Source organism: Canis lupus, chromosome 30 (genome assembly GCF_011100685.1).
Source record: "Canis lupus familiaris isolate Mischka breed German Shepherd chromosome 30, alternate assembly UU_Cfam_GSD_1.0, whole genome shotgun sequence".
NCBI lineage: Eukaryota > Metazoa > Chordata > Mammalia > Carnivora > Canidae > Canis > Canis lupus.
Window position 1 is genome coordinate 8,845,165 of NC_049251.1, and position 20,694 is coordinate 8,865,858.

General features: G+C 50.2%; 1 protein-coding gene across 2 annotated transcripts; it reads right to left on the reverse strand.

Moving 5' to 3' along the window:
• Window positions 1-2,698: 2,698 nt before the first annotated feature.
• Window positions 2,699-20,614, reverse strand: RPAP1 (RNA polymerase II associated protein 1). Of its 2 annotated transcripts, none has more exons than XM_038580123.1 (25): window positions 20,530-20,614; window positions 19,267-19,523; window positions 18,860-19,008; window positions 18,286-18,375; window positions 17,578-17,698; window positions 16,336-16,557; window positions 15,258-15,437; window positions 13,740-13,855; window positions 13,303-13,401; window positions 12,348-12,449; window positions 11,958-12,125; window positions 11,517-11,702; window positions 11,121-11,255; window positions 10,848-11,018; window positions 10,184-10,341; window positions 9,589-9,747; window positions 9,263-9,464; window positions 8,723-8,832; window positions 8,012-8,207; window positions 7,647-7,799; window positions 7,297-7,439; window positions 5,965-6,721; window positions 3,517-3,693; window positions 3,306-3,365; window positions 2,699-3,200 (listed from the first exon to the last, which is right to left on the reverse strand). In XM_038580123.1, the coding sequence occupies exons 2-25, from the start codon at window positions 19,445-19,447 to the stop codon at window positions 3,051-3,053; spliced, it is 4,185 nt and encodes a 1,394-aa protein (XP_038436051.1). In that variant the 5' UTR covers window positions 19,448-19,523; window positions 20,530-20,614; the 3' UTR covers window positions 2,699-3,050. The 2 variants fall into 2 exon arrangements, with proteins under 2 accessions (XP_038436051.1, XP_038436050.1); XM_038580122.1 differs by having other exon boundaries at window positions 20,262-20,579.
• Window positions 20,615-20,694: the final 80 nt, after the last annotated feature.

Sequence of the window (20,694 nt, forward strand, 5' to 3'; positions counted from 1 at the left end):
CTAGATACCCTGCCCAGGCTTCTAGGGCTTTCTAGCTCTCTCACATCAGGAGCAGTGGGGTGAGTGCTTTATTGGTGGTAAGGTGTGGGTGTGCTGGTATAGGAAGGGCGTGCACATATAGGAAATGCTTTTTTTTTTTTTTTTTTAGATTTTATTTATTTGAGAGGGGGAACACACGCAGTGAGGATGGGCAGAGGGGGAGGGAGAGGTGGACCCCCATGCTGAACAGGGAGCCTGATGTGGGGCTCGATTCTAGGACCCCAGAAGGCAGCAGTTAACCAGCAGAACCACCTAGGTGTCCCAGGAAGCCCTCTTTAAACTGCCCCAAGTAAGGTATCATTACTTGGCATTACTTGTGTCTTTTCAGTACCTTTGTGACTGAAAGGCTGAACCTCCAGATACCCTCAGAAACATGGGTCTCTAAGTTTACCTCATATATCTCCATTGTGTGGGGGGTTTTATTTTATTTATTTGACAGAGCACAAGCAGGGGGACAGTAGGCAGAGGGAGAGGGAGAGGCAGGCTCCCCCTGGAGCAGAGAGCCTGACGTGGGTCATGACCTGAACCACGCCCAACCAACTGAGCCATGGGTTTTTTTGTGTTTTGTTTTTTAAGGATTTTATTTATTTGAGAGAGAGAGCGTGCATGCGCGCGAGAGCAAGAGCAGGAGCAGGGGGGAAGCAGACTTCCCACTGAGCGGGGAGCCCGATGCGGGACTTGATCCCCATGACCTGAGCCAAAGGCAGATGCTTAACCGACTGCACCACCTAGATGCCCTCCACTGTTTTAACTCTCTGCACAATTTCTTACTGTGATGGGGTGAAAGCCTGGATCCTGATGTCAAAGATCTAAGTGCTAGTACTAGCATTTCTAGTCAACAGGTGATGGTACACAGGTCACACTGCTCTGAGACAGTTTCCCACCACCTATAAAATCATATGCAGGGGAATTGCTCTGCAAACCACAAGGGACCCTGTAACTGTGAAGGTCACTCAGTCTTCAGTTGGTTTTGTGTCTTCCTTATTCTTTTGCCCAAAATACTATTTTTAAATACTACTAATAATAGTTAATACTAATTTTAAAGGCTGAGGTCTATGTTTAATATAAAGCACTAGAAGAAAAAGAAGTGATAGTAGTTAGCTATTTGGTTGTCTCTGAGAATATAGTGCTAGATAAAGATGCTACAGTGATTTTGTAGCACTCTAGTACCCATGCTCTATTTAACTCTCTAGGTATTCCCACTGTGAGGTCACAGAATTTACTTGGTAAGGTTCCAATAAGCCAATAAGAAGTGGTTCTCAAAAAAAAAAAAAAAAAAAAAAAGTGGTTCTCAACATGTGTTTGGGCTTGGACAGCAGCCTCAGCACCATCTGGAAACCTGTTACAGATGCAAATACTTGGGTTTCACCCTAGGTTTACTAAATCAGAAAAACTGGTGAAGGGCCTAGCGAATTGTTTTAACACTCTCCAGGTGATTTTTGTCACATAAGTTTGGGAACTACTGCTGTTTGCAGATGCAGTAGTTGCTTAGAAAACCTCCTGTATAACTCTGTGTTCAGTAGCTCCATTTATGGCAAGCGGGTTCTCTCTACCTACTGGCAGGGCACACTGTACTCATTCTGATGACCTGTAAACACAGGTAATTCCACACAGAAAATGACACTGTAAGAGCTTAAGAGTCAGAATTTAGACAAAAGAACATTAAAAACTCTACCAAAAGAGATGAACCAGAGTTCATGGTTTGATCCACTCCTTCCCAGCCTCACCTACCACTACTGAAGTCCACAATGGAGGGGGTTGTAGGACAGTGCTAGAGACTGAATGTTTGTGACCTATTCCCCCTACCTGCCTCCTGCCCCCAGCCAAGGAAGGTCTTATGCTGAACTCTAATATCCAAAGTGAGGATATGTAGAGGTAAGTCCTCTGGAAAGTGATTAGGTCGTGAGGGCTCCACCCTCATAGGTAGAATGTGGTTAGTGTCTCTTTTTTTTTTAAGATTTTATTTGAGAAAGAGAGGAGCACAGAGAGTGGCAGAGGGAGAGGGAGAAGCAGATTCCCCACTGAGTCAGGAGCCAGACATGAGGCTTGATTCCAGAACCCTGGGATCATGACTCGAGCCGAAGGCAGATGCTTAATCCACTGAGCCACCCAGGTGCCCCAGGATGGGTGTCTTTATAAAACCCCAGAGAGCTCCCATGTCCCTTCAACCATGTGAGGGCTGTCTAGGAACCAGAAAGTGGGCCCTCACTGGAGACCAACAGTGCCAGCACCTTGAGCTTGGACTTCCCAGCCTCCAGAGCTGTTAGAAATAAATTTGTTGTTTATAAGCCACTCAGTCTATGGTATTGTTACAGCAGCCCAAAGAGCTGAAACAGCTGCTGCACAGTCTGATTTTTGGTTTCTTTGTATCTCAGGATAGCAGTTAATGGACCATAAGACAAGACATTGACCTAAGGATACTTATACTCCAAGTGGACTCCTTGAGAGTCCTTTCAGCAATACTCCTTCCCAAGAGCATTACTCTGGCCTGGCTCTGCTCCAGAACTGGGACCCACATGTTAATTGTCCCAGATGTGGACTCAGTTCTTACTTCTCCCGTTTCTCACAGAAGCCCTGCTTCTCCAGTGGGATAATCCATCCCTCCATACAATCCTAAACCACCATGTCTTAAATCAGTACAAATCAGGTTACCAGGAAATAATAATAATAAAAAAAATTTATTTCTGTACAAATCTGTAGCATTCATATATCCTGGTCTGGAGCAGGAGAAGGAGGAGAGATGTACATAGTCTGTTTTGTCCCCAAAAGAGGGGTAAATAGTTATGTTACCATTCACTCTCAATACAGACCCTCAAAAGGCCCAGATCCTGGGCTTCAGACATCAGAACATAATGGTAGGGCTCACCCTGCTCCAAAAAAACTCAAACGGCAAGCCTCCTACTCCTTGGGTCTCCTGTTCACCCTTAGGAAACAAAATCCTTTTGTCTGGCCAGGCACATGTTGGTGAACCCCAGGAGAATGTATCCATGTCTTTATCTGTAGCAACTATACTAGGCCTCTGATAGCCCATTTTGGAGCATCCCTGAGGTCAGTCTCTGGAGGTACTGCTGACGCAGAGGGGGCAACTGGGGATATAGTTCAAAGCCTTCTGGGAGGGCAGAATTAGGGAGTTTATAGTGGAGAAGGTGCTGCCGGAGACCCTGCAAAAAGGGAAGAAATTTTATCAAGTAGGTACTAACATCCTGTTGAGATCTCTGTCCCCCCAGACCTATTTTCCCACCCTCCAGGATGTGCTTCCCCCCTACCTCATCTGCCAGCAGCCAAGTTTTCTGTAGCAGGCTCCTGCGGGCAGCCTTTACCTCATCCTAGAGGCAGAACACAGAGGAAAAGATGGCACTGGGTTGATGGCTGATACCTATCACTAGCCTCACTGGCTCTCATCTCCTCCCCAGCTGACCTGGAGGCAGCTCAATCGCAGTCTTGCAGCATGCCTTTGGAGATGGGGATGTAACTTACTGAGCTCTTTGGGTCCTGGGAGAAGATGAAGCTGTTGACATGGGCCACAGCCACAGCATACAGCACAGGGCACCAACGTGGACACAGCACACCAGTAACCAGGGTCCGGAAGTAGAGCTGAAGGAGGACCAGGTTGTCTTCAGGAGGCTCCGTATAGCATTCCAAGGACACAGGCAACTGTGACAGGGGGAATGAGACATGCTGAGGGTGAGGGTGGGAATGTGTATCATGGGACAACAGGGTGGGTGCTTGATAGTCACCTGAACCATATTGTGAGGGGAAAGAGGTCTTGGATAGACCATCCATTCCTGTCTATCACAAGGATTGAGGTTAAAGACAAAAGAGCTGGAAGCAGGGGAAACTGGGAAGCAGTAGTCAATTTCTACTGCCCACCACTACTTGTTTATGTGCCTTAAAATAAAAACTTTCAAAATTTCACATTCAGGGGCACCTGGGTTGCATATTGGTTGAGCGTCTGCCTTCGGCTCAGGTCATGATCCCCATGATCCCAGGATTCTGGGATCCAGTCCCCCAGCAGGCTCCCTGCAGGGAGCCTGCTTCTCCCTCTGCCTATGTCTCTGCCTCTGTCATGAATAAATAAATTAAAAAGTCTTTTTTTTTTTTTTTTAGATTTTATTTTTTCATGAGAGACACACAGAGACAGAAAGAGAGGCAGGTTCCATGCAAGGAGCCTGACATGGGACTCGATCCCAGGTCTCCAGGGTCAGGCCCTGGGCTGAAGACGGCGCTAAACCGCTGAGCCACCCAGGCTGCCCAAATTAAAAAGTCTGAAAAAAGTCACATTCAACTGCTCTATATTATGAAACCTTCCAAAAGTTCATTTTCTTCGGACCAGTAACTCTCTTTATAAGAAAAATCACTCTAGATGCCTAGGTGGTTCAGCAATTTAGTGCCTGCCTTCGGCCCAGGACGTGATCCTAGAGTCCCGCCTTCAAATCCCATATTGGGCTTCCTGCATGGAGCCTGCTTCTCTCTCTGCCTGTGTCTCTGCCTCTCTCTCTGTCTCTCATGAATAAAACCTTAAAAAAAGAAAAAAAAAAAAAAAGGAAAATCACTCTTAATTCCATGCAGAAATGATTATGAGAGGGGCACCTGGCTGGCTCAGTATAGCATGCAACCCTTGATTTTGGGGTTGTGAGTTCAAGCCCATGCTGGGTGTAGAGATTACTTTAAAATATAAAATCTCTAAAAAAAGATTACGAAAGAGATAAAGTTTATATCCAGTGGTGTTTATCATAGTGTTACTTCATATGGCAGAAAATTAAAAAAATTTTCATGCCCACCAAGGGGTTCTGAGAAAAGGATGCACCTATACAATGGATGATAATGTAATAAAAAATGTTGATTTCTTAGAATATTTAATGACTGAAAAAAGCTTACCATACATTAAATGAAGAAAACATTATGAAGGGATCTCAATTTTATAAAAATATATATGCACATATAAAGACTAAAAAAGAAAATAAATCAAAATCAAAAGTTACTACTGGGCAGTGGGATTATGGATGACCATAGTTTTTTTTTTTTTTTTTTTTTTTTTTAAGATTTTATTTATTTGAGAGAGAGAGAGAGTGCACAAGCAGTGGGGAGAGGGAGAAGCAGACTCCCCAATGAAGAGGAAGCCCAACTAGGGCCTGGATCCCAGGACCCTGAGATGATCATGACCCGAGCTGAAGGCAGACACTTAACCGACTATGCTACCGAAGTGCCCCTGTTCTTTTTAATTTTTAAAAATATTTTACATATTTTTTAGTTCTCTATGTATTTTATATACATGCTAAATATATTTAAAATATTTATACTTTAAGTTTACTTAAAATTATAATGAACATAAAAATAAGTTATAATGAAACAGTTATAATGAAGTATGTTATAATGAAAATTTTAAAAAAACCTTAAAAAATAGTAATTCTCTACAGCTTGTAAGTTTAACCCTTTAGCCTGATTTTTGAGGCCTTGTAAGACTTTATTAGCCTGTTTCCAACAAGTTCCTAAACTGAAATCTGTTCTAAACTCTCTTCCCACCCTGTTATAATCCTTCCTCCCTCCAAGCTTTTGCTGATGGTGTCCCACCATTAGTGTGTACAATCCGTCCTTCATCCTCACAATCAAATTCTACCTAACCTTCAGTACCCAAGTCAATCCCTACCTCTTCCCCAAAGCCTTCTCCCTATGGTAAGCCCATTTTGGTCTTTCCCTTTTCTGAATCCTGCCCTAACACATAAAATATGAATAACTTAGAACTATGTTGGTCTTTAGTATGTCTCTTACTTAGACTGTAGCACTGAGCAATGAGTCATGGCTTGTTAATAATAACCAATATATACCATATGCCAGGTACTCTGTTAAACCCTTTCAGTGGATTCTAATTCACTGCCCCTCAGGCCCAGTACCAGAAAGCCATGGTAGGCTCTGCTGACAAAGTACCTGGGTCAAAGGCAGGCCCAGAGCTCGCAGGGCTCCCACATGCTCCCCAAAAAGGGCGAGGCGCAAAGTGACGCTGAACCGACGCTGCAGGGGAAGGAGAACCAGAGCTCCAAAGAGGTGGTCCCCATAAGAGACAGCCTCAAAATGCTCCAGGAAGTTGGCATAGAGGTCAGGGAAAGATGCAAGGCCGGGAAGGGGGCAATCCAGCCTGAGGTCTGGCAGGACTTTAGGCTGGCAGAGCCGGGCCAGGAGGGCTGCCACCAGATGTTGTATTGGGGTCTCCCGGAAGAGTTCACCGTCCACCAGGAACACACACATGAGCCGTGCCAAGCGGGCAGCAGGAGGTACAGCCCAGAGGGCCTGGGGGCGCCAGCTCTCCAAGACCAGCACCCACTGCAGGGCCCGCAGAGCCGTGCTTATGGTGTCAGCAGGAGGGAGCCCCGAGGGAGTGTCTGAGGCCTGGTGGTAGAGGTGGATCAGTGGCAGGAAAGGCCAGTCAGTAGGCAGCAGTGGCTCCTTAGGCACAGGGAGCAGCAGGGTTTGGACTTGCCACAGCTCCCCTCGGTACCAGGCCTGAGAGGCTAGCAGGCTGGCTCGGGCCAGTGGGCAGTGGGTCACGTAGCAGCTGCGGATGCTGGGGAGGTCCTGGCAAGCCTGAGCCAGCAGAACCCCTCGCCCACACCCAGAGTCCTTGCTGCTCCCTAAGGACAGCCGGTCAGAGAAGTCAGCGGCCTCCAGACCCCCTGATGCTCTTTCCCTGCAACAGAACCCAAAAGCCAAAAATGAGCACTTGAACCAAAACCCTCTAAACATCATGCTGGTGCTCCAGGGCTTCCCAGAGGTTCCTAGGTCCAATTGTGCTCTTCCCTGTTCCCCTAATCACTTTCTATGTAGTGTGTGCAGCAAAGAGGGTAGACACTAGAGTCAGCTGCCTAGGGGCAGGCTGATGGGGCTTCTCGTGCCTGTTTCCTCATAGTAAACTGGGAATAACAACAATGCCTATCTCATAGTACAGGGAAAACAGAACACAAATCCTGAAGAAGCCACCAGGTACAGAGTAAGTACCCAGTCCCCATTAGCTGTTCTGTGTGTATGGCTAGTTTATAGGCCACTTCTTAGCTGGACGGCCACACTGAAGTCTCATAATTCTCTAGCGTGGGTGTCTTCATCCCTGCTTTACTGATGAGAAATGAAACTCTGACAGGTAAAGCATAATCCATGGAAGAGAGGGGATTAAACCCAGGTCTCCTGCCTCCAAATTCAGGGCTCCTCCATCAACAGCCACAGCCGCCCCTCAAAGGGCTGAGCTGATGTCACCAACCCTGGACTCACGGGAGGAACTCCAGTCGGAATACACAGCTCAGCAGGAGCTCGTGGGCAAGGTGCTCACTTCCAGGCAGCAGTCGGCTCAGCAGGGCCAAGACCATACTATGATGAAGGGCAGCATTGATGACCAGGGCTGGCTGAACTGTTGCCTATGAACAGAGAAGGGATTGGGGCGGGTGTGTGTGTGTGAGAGGGGACAGAGCAGAGAGAAGTGAGGATGCAAAGAAGACAGATACACAGATCCTGGGCATGTCTAGAGCAAAGTAGGAACTGCATGGACTGCCAGATGCTGGGTAGGGTTAATGGGGGAGGGTGAGGAGAGTGGACAGAGGTATGGGAGGCTGGGGTGCACCTACCACTCTCTGGGCCAGGATGAGTGCCAGGTACTGCAAGTGGTACTCATGGCGCAAGGCCCACGCAGAGAAGGGTGTGAGGAATGGGGCAGCCACAGGAGCCAAACATTGGAGGAAGTAGTTCTGGAGTCCTGGGGTAGCCAATACGGTGGCCAGCTGAAGAAAAGCAAACTTGTTCAGGTCTAAAAGTGACTGATCTTTCCTGGGGTTCCTCAGGTGGCTGCCTAGACAAACTCACAGAAACAGGTGCTGGCAGGAGAGGCCTCCCTTCCCCTAGTAGTACCCTTACCCTTTCTGACTCCTCCCATCTTGCCCCTCCACGTTCCCCCCTCCCTTACTTGACCCCTAACCAGGTGCCTAGGTCTCACCTGGTCACATAGCCCCTTGTGGATCCGGGCCAAGGTGTTGAAAAGAGAGAGAAGGGCCGTGAGGAACGGGAAGGGTGAGGCTGAGCCAGGCAGCCAGAGAGAGGGGCGGCCTCCTGCGCTGCCCAGTGACACGAGGCTGGGGACGGCTTCAGGGGCCGGAGCACAGAATTGTGGGTTACAGAGAGGGGAGCAGCACCTGGAGGCAGAATGAAGAAGCTCAGGGGGACTCTGGCCTGATGGGTGCTGGGCTGGAAAAGAGTTGCCTGGGCTGCGACCAGGGCCAGCAGGGGCCTGGCTATGTGGACCAGTACCCACATTCCTCAGAGCCCTCACATGTTGCCTGCTAGGGATTTTTTTTTTTTTTAATTTCTTTTTTAAATTTTCATTTATTTATGATAGTCACACACACAGAGAGAGGCAGAGACACAGGCAGAGGGAGAAGCAGGCTCCATGCACCGGGAGCCCGACGTGGGATTCGATCCCGGGTCTCCAGGATCGCGCCCTGGGCCAAAGGCAGGTGCTAAACCACTGCGCCACCCAGGGATCCCGCCTGCTAGGGATTTATTAGGCTTCCTTCCAGCTGACAGGTCCTACTTGGGATGGAACAGGGAGCTAGACCTAGGAGTCCCACAGGGAGAGAAGCTACCTCCTTCCCACTGCCCCCACCTCCCAACCATACACACACACACTGTACACACACAGAGTACATACCCAAGAGAATCCCACAGGCTGCCCAGAGAGGGTGTGCGCAGCAGGGGTAGCAGCAGGTCCTCTGACAGGCGCTCCATATCCTGAAGCCAATCCTCTGGGCACAGATTTGGCTGGAGGACCAAGGGGTTCACTGAGCTGACAGCCCAAGATACCCATTCTCCTAGACAGTGTCCCCAGGCTAAGCCCATTACTCTAAGAGCCCAAGAGTCAGTGTTTGGAGGTTTCTGCCCTCTGACCCTCTGGAGAGAGAAAAGACTCCAAGGTTGCCCTGACATCCACTATCCTCAGAGCATGAAGGCTCCAGGGAGACAATGCTGTTGTCTGGGGTTCTCTGTCCCCACCAATACAGCTCCTTGGCAGCTCCAATGGATATGGGGGGTGGGGGGGAAGAAGAGAGGTGGGGGGAAAGGTGGAGAGCAGGAAAAAGTGGAATGGGGAGGTAGGGTGGGGAGGTGGAAACAGAGAAGGAAGTAGAGGGTGGTGTGTCAAGATAGAGGCAGGCACCCAGGGGACAGAGGAAGGCAGGCAAGCGACACTCACCTGCTGGCTCCAGGCCTGGTAGTATGCATCCAGGAAGAGCAGGCAGGCAGTAGGCACTGGGCCCAGGGCATGCCACATCTCGGGTCTTGGCAGCAACTTCAAGGTCTGTCTGAGACAGAGCTCCACAAGAGGCTGGAGCCCAGACACCTGTGTCCAAGTGATGGAGGAAGGGGTGGCCGACAGACTGGCCTCAGCACAGTCACTACAGGAATGCCAAAAGGGGTCATGATGAAGGTCCAGCCGCCTCGACTCTCCCATAAGCTCTACCACCCTTTTCCTCTGGAGGAGTGCTGCTGCCTGTTCTGGAGCTCAGAGCTATGACCTACCTGCTGGGCTCAGGCGCAGTGCTGCTGGCTGCCAGGGTCAGCCGGGTGAGGAGAGTGAGCAAGGAGGCTATCCGCTGTACAGACAGGGGCTGAGGGGGCTGGGTGCTGAGCTCCTCTGGCACAGACTGCAGGGCCCGCATCAGCACTGGGTACAGCTCCCTGGGGGAGAACAATCCCAGTCTTTCAGCATACAAAGACATTGGACATGGAGACAAAAGACACAAGGCAGGGTGCTGCCCCAGGGATCTGTAGTTTGGTTAAGGGGGCTTGGGAGGGAGAGGCCCCAGGGATGGGCACTCCTGGAAGGCTTCAGAGAAAAGGCAGGCTGGGGGCTGAAAGGAAGGAGGTAGACCTTCCAGGTTTCCTCCCAACAGGGATTTAATCTGATTTCACCAAGCTACTAAGGCTGCTGTGCACAGAATGTGGCTAATTCAGCTTTGTTCTACTGGCCCCCTGACCCCCAAGCTCTCTTCATTCTTCCCAGAATCCTCTCCTCCTTAGCTTCCCTCTGAGCTTGACACCTTGAGCAAGGCTGTTATCAGATGTGGCCAGAGTGCAGAACTGGAGGGATCCAGTCCAGTCCAGCTCTCCTCACCTGTAAAGGTCACCACCCTGGCCGTAGGAGGCAGCCACAGCCCACAGACGGAAGGACTCAGTGCTCATCATCTCAGCTTCCTCTGGGAGCAAGGCCATTTCCTGGGGAGCCTCTGCTATAAAGCGGCACAGGCGACTCCGGAGGTCAAAGCCGCTCAGCTGAGGGCAAAGAGAGCAGTCTGGGCATCACATTTAGCTGGGGGCCCAAGTGGCCTCAGGGTCTCTTATTATGACCACAGCTCAATTCAGCCTTGTTCCAGGCCCCTCTCAGGCCATGGGGTCTTAGCTTTGGGCCAAGATGAAACCACCTCATCCATCACTCCTTCTCCTCTGTCTTTTTAGCAAGCACTTACTAGGCACCCTTTCTAGGGTTACCAGGCTAGGGGTGATGGCTGCCCATCTATATGTGGCTCTTCTGGTCTGGATCCAGGGAAGAGGGAGCCCTCCCTCCCTTCAGGTAACGAAAGCACAGTAGGCCTATAGGATCCACTAGACTCCAGGTGATTAGGCTCCTGGCTCGTGGTTTCTGTGGCATTTCTAAGCAACTGAATCAGAGATGAAGAGGAAGATGGCATGAGCTGGTTACCCAGAGTCCAGAGGCCATGCTTAGCCTTCAACCCAGCCCTGTCTTAAGTCCCTCATCCCTTGCCCTTTGTCCTGCTCACCAGCCGGGCAGCAATATTCCTACCAGCCGAGGCCAGGACACGAAGTAGTTTCATGGCAGTGGCACAGGGCACTTTGTATAGACTGGGGGCAGGCCCCACTCCCACAGGAGACCAGTTGGTAGGCAGGAACTCTCGAACCACAGTCTCTATTAGCCGAGGACACTCTAGGACCTGAGGGAGAGGAAGAAAAGGGAGGTGGGGAGGCCGAGGGTCAGGCTCAGACCCAGCTAGGCTCTTTGCCTATTCTTTGTCTCCTTCTCTTCTCTTTCTCACCCTTGTGGCTGACTCCAGGGAATGCCGGGCCAGACGGATGAGCACAGCCAGGATGTCAAGGACCACAGAAGGTGCTGGGCAGGTTACCTCTAGCACGTAGCGTAGCCGAGGCAGCAGATTGGTAGCCAGAAGCCCCTGGTGATCAGAAGGATAAACCTGGTGCCAAATGCAGCTGGGCCCCAAACCTTGATGACCCTTCTTGCCTAAGATGTGCTTGCCCTATGAGGGTGCCGAGGTGCCTTAGTCAGTTGAGCATCTGAATCTCGATTTTGGCTCAGGTCATGATCTCAGGGTTGTGAGACTGAGCCCCACACTGGGCTTAGCACTAGGTGTGGAGCCTGCTTGGGATTCTCTGTGTCCCCCACCCCCTCCCTAAAGCTGCCCCAGCACCTTTACCTTGATGACGTCACGTCGAGCCAGATCAGATGGAGGCTGGTTTCCTTTCTCAGGGCTCTTCCTTTTTGCTTTCTCTGCTGGAGGCTCTTCATCTTCATCCTCATCGTCCTCCTTGTCTTCCTGGCTGGGCATCAGAGGGAACACCAAAGCTCCGTGGTACCAGGAGAAGGTGGTGTCGAGGAGCTCCTGCCATAGGGAAGGGAAGGAGGTGGCAAAAAGAGGAAGGAGTCAGGTCTGGAAAAAGGTCTAGGAGTAGTCAGCAGAAGCCACCTGCCAAGAACAGAAAGGGAAGGCTGCTGGGCTTTGGGGCCCTTAGGAAAAGATGGTGATGCTGCCAGCCCATTTTCTGCTCTGCCTGGCAAAGCCTGTGCAGTAGGGGCATGCCCAGCAACAGGAGTAAGGACCCTGATGGCTCAAAGCCCCATTCCTATCCCTGCTTACCTCATCTCCGGGAGCCACCAGCAGAGCCCGAAGCGCCCGGACGGCGGCTGCAATGACCCCATCCACTCTGTCATCCAGGGAGAAGCGCAGCAGGAAGAGGAAACCAGCATCCAAAAGGAGGCGAAAGACACTGCCCACTAGCCGGTCCCCAAACTCACCAGCCTGGGCCTTGGGGGGCAGGATAAAACCTTGCTGAAGATGTTGAAGTTACTAAACCCTTCACTTGCCTACCTATGACCTTGGGTCTGTCCCATTGCCCATCTACCCCAGAGACAGTGTATGGGCTACTGGGCTGGAACAAAAAGGATAGGAGGTGGGGAAGTCTAAGGTGGGAGCAGGGGGGCTGGCGAGGCACGGGGGCAGGCAAGGCCAGGCCAGCAGTCTACTTACCCTGCTGATGACCTGGGCCAACACATGCAGCGCTAGTGCTCTCTGCTGGGACACCTGGCTGCGTGTCAGGTGGAATAGCTCCTGTAGGGAGTATCCTGCTCTCTGGAGCAGGGACAAGAAATCAGAAGGAGCCAAGACACAGGGTGGCATCCCCCAACCAATCCACAGAAACCCCGATTATTCCAGGCACTGAGCTAGTTGTCAAAGGGAGGACAAAGTTAAGCAAGTGGTATCTCTTGCCTCTCCTCTCCATGGATTGTCAAACTGGTAAAGAAGATTAAGATTTGCACACAGTAACCATAGCATAAAGCAGACAGGGAGGAATGCAGTAATCAGTGTTCAGTTTGCAAGAGGATAATAGGAGAGAAAGAAAAGGGGGACATGGAGAAGGGACGTGATCTCAGTGGGTGGGCAGAGCTTCCATGGCCTGAAGAACTGAGTGAGCCTGGAGGTCCCCGAGCCCCCAGGGTATGTGGGAGAGGGCACCACAAAGGTGCAGCAAGAGTGAGAAGGAAGAGCTGTAGGGTCAGCAGGGCTGTCTCAGCAGGCTAAGGAGCCAAGACTATTCTGTGAGCAGAAGGGAGCCAGGAAACTTTCCAAGGCAGGGCATGGCCTAGGCTGGGCCAGAGGGAATCAGGATGGCAGCCTCATGAGGGACAGATGGCATGGCTGAGAGAGTGGAAGATGTGGTGGCTGAACAGGTAAGAGGGAGCAGGGCTCTTCTCTAGAAAGCATTAGGGGGTGACAGACATAAAAATGTCAAGTCCAGGCAAGTGACTGGAATGTGAAGGAACAAGGAGAAACATTTTGAGCCTAAGAACCTATGGAGAGCAAAGCCAGGAAATAGAACAGGATACACAGAAGGTCCAAGGCAGCTGACCAGAGGCCTCTTCCACATGGCAGATAAAAGCACTTGCTGAGAGCTGCCCAGTCCTCACTGGGCCCCGTGCCTCACCTCTGCTTCTTCTCCATGGTGGTGCAGGCCCAGATGGGTGGGCAGGTCCACATCAGGGGCCAGCAGCTCTCCCTGAAGACTAAATCGGGCCTGCATCCTCTAATGGGAAGAAAAAGAAGTGTATAGGCTGGGAACACAGCAACTTCCCTACACCTACTCCTCACCTTTTATCCCAGGCCTCCAGTCCTGACTCTACCCGAGTGGAAATGGAACTCCCCGGCCAGGGGCCAAGCAGGGTGATGCGAGAGGAGGAGAAGCACAAAGGAGAAATGTTTCTCAAGCTCCAGGGAAGAAAGGGGCCTGTGTTCAGGTGTAAGAGCATGGGAGAATGAGAAGAGGGGGGCATGGAAAAGTGATGCTGTCTCTGGGGGTGGGTAGAGCTTCTGTGGCCACTCCCAGCCCGCTCCACCCCTTGTAGGCCAGCTGGCCCTCCTCACCTCCTGCGTCCGCTGCCTCCGGAGCGGAGGCAGATCCTGGGTCCAGTGGAGCTTCTCTAGCTCCACGGTGTCCATGTGCACCCATTCTTTGTGGGGGTTCACAGGCAGCGCCAGAGCTGGGAAGATGGAAGCAGAGTAGTATTCCCTAAGGAGCTCAGCTCACTGACCCAAAGGGGTCCCAGATGTGACCCTGCAGCTGCACACCTACCTCTGTCCAAGGGTCTAGCAGCCTGTGCCTCTGGCTATGTCTAAGTGGCACAGCCACTCTGGGCTCTGGGCAAATATCTCCGATATGGCGGAACACACCTAGTCCTGGGCTCTAGCCTGTTGCTGACCCCAAGTATTCGCTGAGAGGGGCAAGAGGAGGAGGTAAAGAAAAGGAGAGAGGTAGCAGACGAGGAAGAGAGGACCATATATATCAGGGTAAACACAGTTCTCCACTGTCTATACTGTGGAGATAGAACTTTTTTTTTTTTTTTTTTTTTTTTAAGATTTATTTATTTATTCATGAGACACATAGAGGCAGAGGGAGAAGCAGGGAGGCTCCCCAAGGAGCCTGATGTGGGACTCGATCCCGGAACTCCAGGATCACTCCCTGAGCCAAAGGCAGATGCTCAACCGCTGAGCCACCCAGGCATCCCTAGTACTGACCTCCTAAAGAAGCAGGGGAGTGGGGTAGCCCTGGTGGCGCAGTGGTTTAGCACCGCCGGCAGCCCGGGGTGTGATCCTGGAGACCCGGGATCGAGTCCCACATCGGGCTTCCTGCATGGAGCCTGCTCCTCCCTCTGCCTGTGTCTCTGCCTCTCTCTCACTCTCTCTGAATGAATAAGTAAATAAATCTTTAAAAAAGAAAAAAAAAAAGGAAGCAGGGGAGTGAAGCAATGAGAAGCAGCCATCCTGCTTCTGTGGGGCCAAGATATGTAAACACACACCCCAGACATCCTCCTTCTTCTCCCACAATCCCCACCTGACCTGCTCAGCTGGCCCAGAGCTCACTGAGGCGCAGGAGGTTCCTGGCTTTCATAATTCGATTTCTTTTGTTAATCACTAATAAAATAATCCCGGTCCTGGGAAATGAGTGTTCCCACTGGTCTCTCTGCTTGAAGTCTGGCATGTTCGTAAGACCTGTGTCAGACTCTTCTCCCATGGCCCTGGCCCTGCCATCTTCCCCCCAACATGGACAGCAGAGGCAGAAAACTGTAGGATGGACAGAGCCAGAGCAGGCACAGCTACTGCAGAGGCAAGATGGACATGATCTGCTGGGGGAGGGGTCAGCCATCACACCCTGCTGTCGCTTATCATGGAAGGGGGAGAAGGAGCAGTAATAGGACAAGAAAACAGGAAACATATATAGGAAGAGCATACACATCAGCAAATGAAGACTGACTTCCAGACAATAATGGAGATTAATGTTAGATGTCCAAGGACAGAGAAGATTCTTTCCCATCTGCCAGGCCTAGGAGAAGAGATACTTTCTTCTACTTTTATTCTCCAAAAGATGCTCCCCTTCCTTCAAACCTGGGGCTTCTGGATCCAGATCATCTTCCTGTCTGGGCTCCTTTGCAGAAATTGGCACAATGAGCTCCTCTCCGGTGACCTCAACAGAGTGTCCTCCTGGCCTCTGCTCCTCTGTGGCCTTCTCTCCTGCTTGCTCATGGGTATGGCTGCGAGATCTCAAGAAGGCAACCAAGCTGGGATCTAGAGGAGAGGATGGAAGGGAAAGTGGGTGGTGGCAGATCCTCCCCAGCCTCCTGTAGACCTGAAACCTGCTGAATTCTGCCTATTGGTGCCAAGATCAGGACAAGCCATTTCCCACCCCTGGCCTGAGCACCCTAGGTGCTCCTGGGGATTTAATGACCCACACCTGTCACTTGGATGTGCCCACCCACCCTCCTCTCCATTCTTCACAGTCCCCTGGCCCGCCCAGGTTCCTGCACATCCTTGTGCTTGGCTCCAGGTCAGAGGTCCAAAAGAAGGGCTATGGAATAAATGAATAAATGCTGACTGGGGCCAAGAGAAGGGATTTAGGGGAACAATTTATCTCACTTCTAGATGATTTATTTACAAATATTTACTGAAACCTAATCTACGTATGCTCTATGAAGATGCTAGATACACAGTCTGGAAAAGATTGACTTGGTGCTACTGTTCTGGTGAACAGAAACTAGGAAGGAGGTATAGCACGCTCTAGCATGCTATACCTCTGCTATATCATGCTATACCAAGACATTTCATAACTGTGCCAGAGAGCACCAGCTATAATCTAGCATACACTACACTAGCACAGCATACATGATACAGTGGTTGAGAGCAGGGCCCGTTAGACCTGATAAACCTGGGTTTACATCTCATCCGTGTTCCTTACCAGCCATATGACCTGGGAAAGAGTTTTTTCAAGTTCTGAGACTCTTTTTTTTTTTTTTTTTTTTAAATAAGTAAATGAAGTTAGTACTACCTACCTTAGAGGAAATGTTTGAAGACAGAATGTAATAATGCATGCAAATAGTAAAATGCCTGGCACGCACAGTAAACTTTCATCAGCAAGTAGCAGTCCCTTCCCAGCCCAGTCTCAGGAGGAAAGCCAGGTATGCCGTACCGAGCTGAGCCAGCAACCGCTGCTGTTCCTGAAGGATCTCCTCAGGAGCCATGGCTTGCAGTTTTGCTATGTTCTCTTCATGGATGGTCTGGGCTTCCTGCTCAGCATCCTGGCTCCTGAGCCCCTTCCCTGTGACCAGATGGGGTCCCTGGAAGCCAGGGCTGCCCCATGGAAGCTGGCAGCCCTGCTCCCTGGGTGCGAGTGCCTCATAGGACACAGCACCTGGAAGAAGTATATGATCAGTTTCATCGCCTCATCCCAACTGGGCCTTCTAGCCCTCTTCCCTAATCCTATTAGCTCTGGAGACAGACAGAGGCCCCAAAGATTTCCTAGGCACAGCATGGAGACACCTCCCCCCTACCCTCCATAACATAAACACAGGTTGGATTGGGTGGTGACCTCTCCACTCATTTTTTTCCCCTTCCTGAGGGATGTTTCCCTAAGAAATATCCTACTTTCTGACTCTTCCCTTGGATGTTCAGGCAGCCATCTGCCTCCAGAAGCCTGTCCCTAGCTCTTTTGCTAATATTTTGCATTGTTAAAGGAATCTTGGCTTTCATCTTTATTTTACAGTCTCTGCCAGACACCTCTCTTTCTTTTCTCCTAGGGTAGAATAACAGCCGGCATTCTCCCTGTACTTAAGACCCAGATATAAACCCAAACCACCCGAACTCAATCCTGTAAGTGGGGATAAAGGACAGATTCCTCTTTAGATGGCTCAAATGCCATCTAAATATGCCTTCAAGGGATCCCTGGGTGGCGCAGCGGTTTGGCGCCTGCCTTTGGCCCAGGGCGTGATCCTGGGGACCCGGGATCGAATCCCACATCGGGCTCCCGGTGCATGGAGCCTGCTTCTCCCTCTGCCTGTGTCTCTGTCTCTCTCTCTCTCTGTGACTATCATAAATAAATAAAAATTAAAAAAAAAAAATTTAAAAAAAAATAAATATGCCTTCATATTTGATGTAGGGAAGACATATACCACAAAGTGACTCTACGATTATGTATTACAAAAAGGCCAAGCCCAAGCCTCTTCTTTTTTTTCACTTTTTAAAATTTTATTTATTTAGGAGAGACACAGAAGGAGAGGCAGAGACACAGGCAGAGGGAGAAGCAGGCTCCATGCAGGGAGCCGGACATGGGACTCAATCCTGGGTCTCCAGGATCAGGCCCTGGGCTGAAGGCAGCGTTAAGCCGCTAAGCCACTGGGGCTGCCCTGCCCAAGCCTCTTCCACCCCAGCTTACCCTCTGGTGGATCCAGGGAAGATACAACTTCTCTAACTGGTGGAACCTTGGCTTCGGATGCTCTCTTTGCTGCAATTTCTTGGGCAAAGATGCTTCTCTTGCCAGATATTGCTGACCTCCCCTATGAGACAAAAAGGAAACCCAGGTGACTACTACTACCCTGGTCATTTCTTAACCTCTTTTCTCTAAGGCTACTGGAACAAAAGGACTTGCTTAATCTCCAAGGATCACAACCCTAGTCCTCAGAAAAGCAGGGCTCTATAGGAGGACTGGTCTGGAAATCTGACAAATTTGGGTTGGATTTCTGGCTCTTCTATTAGATGTGTGGTGTTGGACAATTTACTTAACTTTTCAGAGTCTCAGTTTCCTCACCTGAAAAATGGGGATGATGATATCTATCTTACATGGTTGTTATGAGGATTTTTTTTTTAGGGTTTTATTTATTCATGAGATGGGAGGGTCAGGTGGGCAGAGACATAGGCAGAGAGAAAAGCAGCTCCCCTTGGGGAGCCTGATGTGGGACTCAATCCTGGGACCCCAGGATCACGCCCTGAGCCAAAGGTAGATGCTCAACCCCTGAGCCACCCAGGTTTAGCATGGTGCTACCTTAACAAGAAAATTGCTTATTATTCAGATTATCTGCCTGAGGAAGATGCACTATGAGGCTCACTTAATGTCTCCCAGGTACCATCTAAGCACTTTGCCTACTTGTCTCTCCTGTGAGCGATGGAACACAGGAGGGAAAGCAACACCACTGGGCACAGGCAGATTCACTGTCACTGAACTTGTATCTCGTTCCTGCAGCAACAAAGCACAAAGGAGTGAAGATATTAAGATTTCCCCAGGCTGGACACTATCCTACTGGCCCCAATTCTGTATGACTAGAATCTCTAGGGAGTCATGGACCCATCTTCCTTTTTTGAGTACAGTGATTCTAAAACAGCCCCAAATGGACTGCAGGAGCATAAAGTTCCACCTTTTTTTTTTTTTTTTTTTTTTTTAAGATTTTTATTTACTTATTTGACAGAACACAAGCAGGGAAAGTGGCATAGGGAGAGGGAGAAGCAGGCTCCTCAAGGAGCAGGGAGCACAATGCAGGGTTCTACCCCAGGACTCTGGGATCATGACCTGAGCTGAAAGTAGATGCTTAACTGACTGAACCACCCAGGCACCCCTAAGTCCCACCTTTCTGAATCACCCTCTACTCATACAGCTCACCACCCCCAACCAAAATCCTTGCTGCCTAGGATGCCTCATCCCACCCAACCAGGGTGAGACGCACAATAATTTTTGTCAGGACAGCAGTGATGTGCTGATCATGCCTGTTCAGCCTCTCTTCAGGGTCCTCATGTTCTGGTAGGAGACAGCCAGGGCTGGGTCTAGCTCTCTTTGAAGGAGCAGGAACCAAAGCTGGGGGTGAATCTGGGAGATCTGAAAAAGGAAAAAAAACAGATGTGAGGGTAGGAGGAAACCAAAGAAAGAAAGGCAGCTATGAAGCCCCGGCCCAAGCTGTGTCACTCTGGACAAGATATTTAAACTCTGTGAACCCACTGTCTCTTCACATGCAAAATGGGGCTGCAGCAACAGAGGCTACACAGTATCTGAAATAATGAAGGGGGAAAATCCAGCCACATCAGGAAGAGGGAGAGGATCCCGAGGCCATACCCTCTCTCCTCCTCAGCCACTCACTGTCCAGTGTCACCACATCCCGATGATCTTGCAGCAGAGGCTGGTCCAGGTTAGTGTCACCACCTCTCCTATTTCCTTTCTTCACCAGTTGTACTGCTGGAGCTGCACCAGCTGCAAGAAACTGACTCTGGAAGCGCAGCAAATCCACCTCTGACTCGCCTGGCTTTGGTCTCGACAGCATCTTGACACGCCAGCTACTTCTCTTGTGCAATTCTTTCCAACACTGCTTGGGTGTGGGGATTCCCTCTCATTCACCCCTATAAGCAATAAAGTTGATGGGCCCTCTGCAATTGAACCTTGATTCTTTATTGTGCATCAGAGAAGATACTTCTTAGGTTCACATCAACTCATTCCTTCTCATTCATACCTTACTGCTATTCCCTATTTACCCCTCCTGGATGTCATCAGCCTAACAATATTTACTGCCAACTTAAGGTTCTTTACAATCTGTGGATGATAAAAATTCTCAGGAACAACTGTAGGGAACCTAAGAAAAAGGGCATCAGGAGTCAGGCAGATAGGGCAGCCCAGGTGGCTCAGCGGTTTAATACCTGCCTTCAGCCCAGGGCATGTTCCTGGAGACCCAGGATCGAGTCCCACGTCAGGCTCCCTGCATGGAGCCTGCTTCTCCCTCTGCCTGCATCTCTGCCTCTCTCTCTCTCTCTCTCTCTCTCTCTCTGTGTGTCTCTCATGAATAAATAAATAAAATCTTTAAAAAAAAAAAAAGGAGTCAGGCAGATAAATGTCATACCAGGGACTAATGATTCTGTATCAAATTTGAGAGAATATGCCTGGCCTAAAGGTGTTCAAATTATTAAAAAGCAAAACAAAACAACCTTGCGCTAAGAAAGATCAACATATAAAAATCATCTGTATTTTTATACACCAACAAAAAGAACAATCAGAAAAAATTAAGAAAACAGTATCACTTACAATCGCATCAAAAAGAGTAAAACACTTGGGAATAAATTTCACCAAAGAAGTACAAAACTTACACTCTGTCGAGCCCCACAACTGCCCCTAGGACTCTGCGGTCGCATACATTTCTGGACCACCCGAATCAGCAGAGAAATCACCGAGTTTCAGCTCAAGCAGCCCCGCGGATGGAAGGCCGTAGTCGGGATCTCCACACCGAAGAGGCCGCGGCCACTCCAGTGCAAAGCAAAGACACTCTGGGAAGCTCCGACAAAGGAACTGGATACCCTATAGCAGAGCCCTGCGCCGGGGAACCCTGAAGTCCTTCCCTCCAGCGTAGCCCCGTACCTGCCCTAGGGCCGCCTGGACTCCGCCATCTTGCCCCGCAAGGGCCGGACTTCCGCCGTCACCAGGTCGGGGCTTCCGCCCCGCAACCCAGCCCCGCCTCTCCCCGGCCTGGCTCCACCCCTCTGGGGTTTGCTCGCTTAGCGCGAGGACGCACACATGCACACA

Excerpts from the sequence above, each read along its gene's own strand:
- RPAP1 (XM_038580123.1), bottom strand. The coding sequence starts at position 19,447 with ATGCTGTCGAGACCAAAGCCAGGCGAGTCAGAGGTGGATTTGCTGCGC. Across the intron at positions 11,019-11,120 it reads CCCTGGAGTCAGCCACAAGG|GTCCTAGAGTGTCCTCGGCT; the intron begins GTGAGAAAGAGA and ends CCTCTCCCTCAG. Across the intron at positions 9,748-10,183 it reads CAGGGTGGTGACCTTTACAG|GGAGCTGTACCCAGTGCTGA; the intron begins GTGAGGAGAGCT and ends GTTCTCCCCCAG.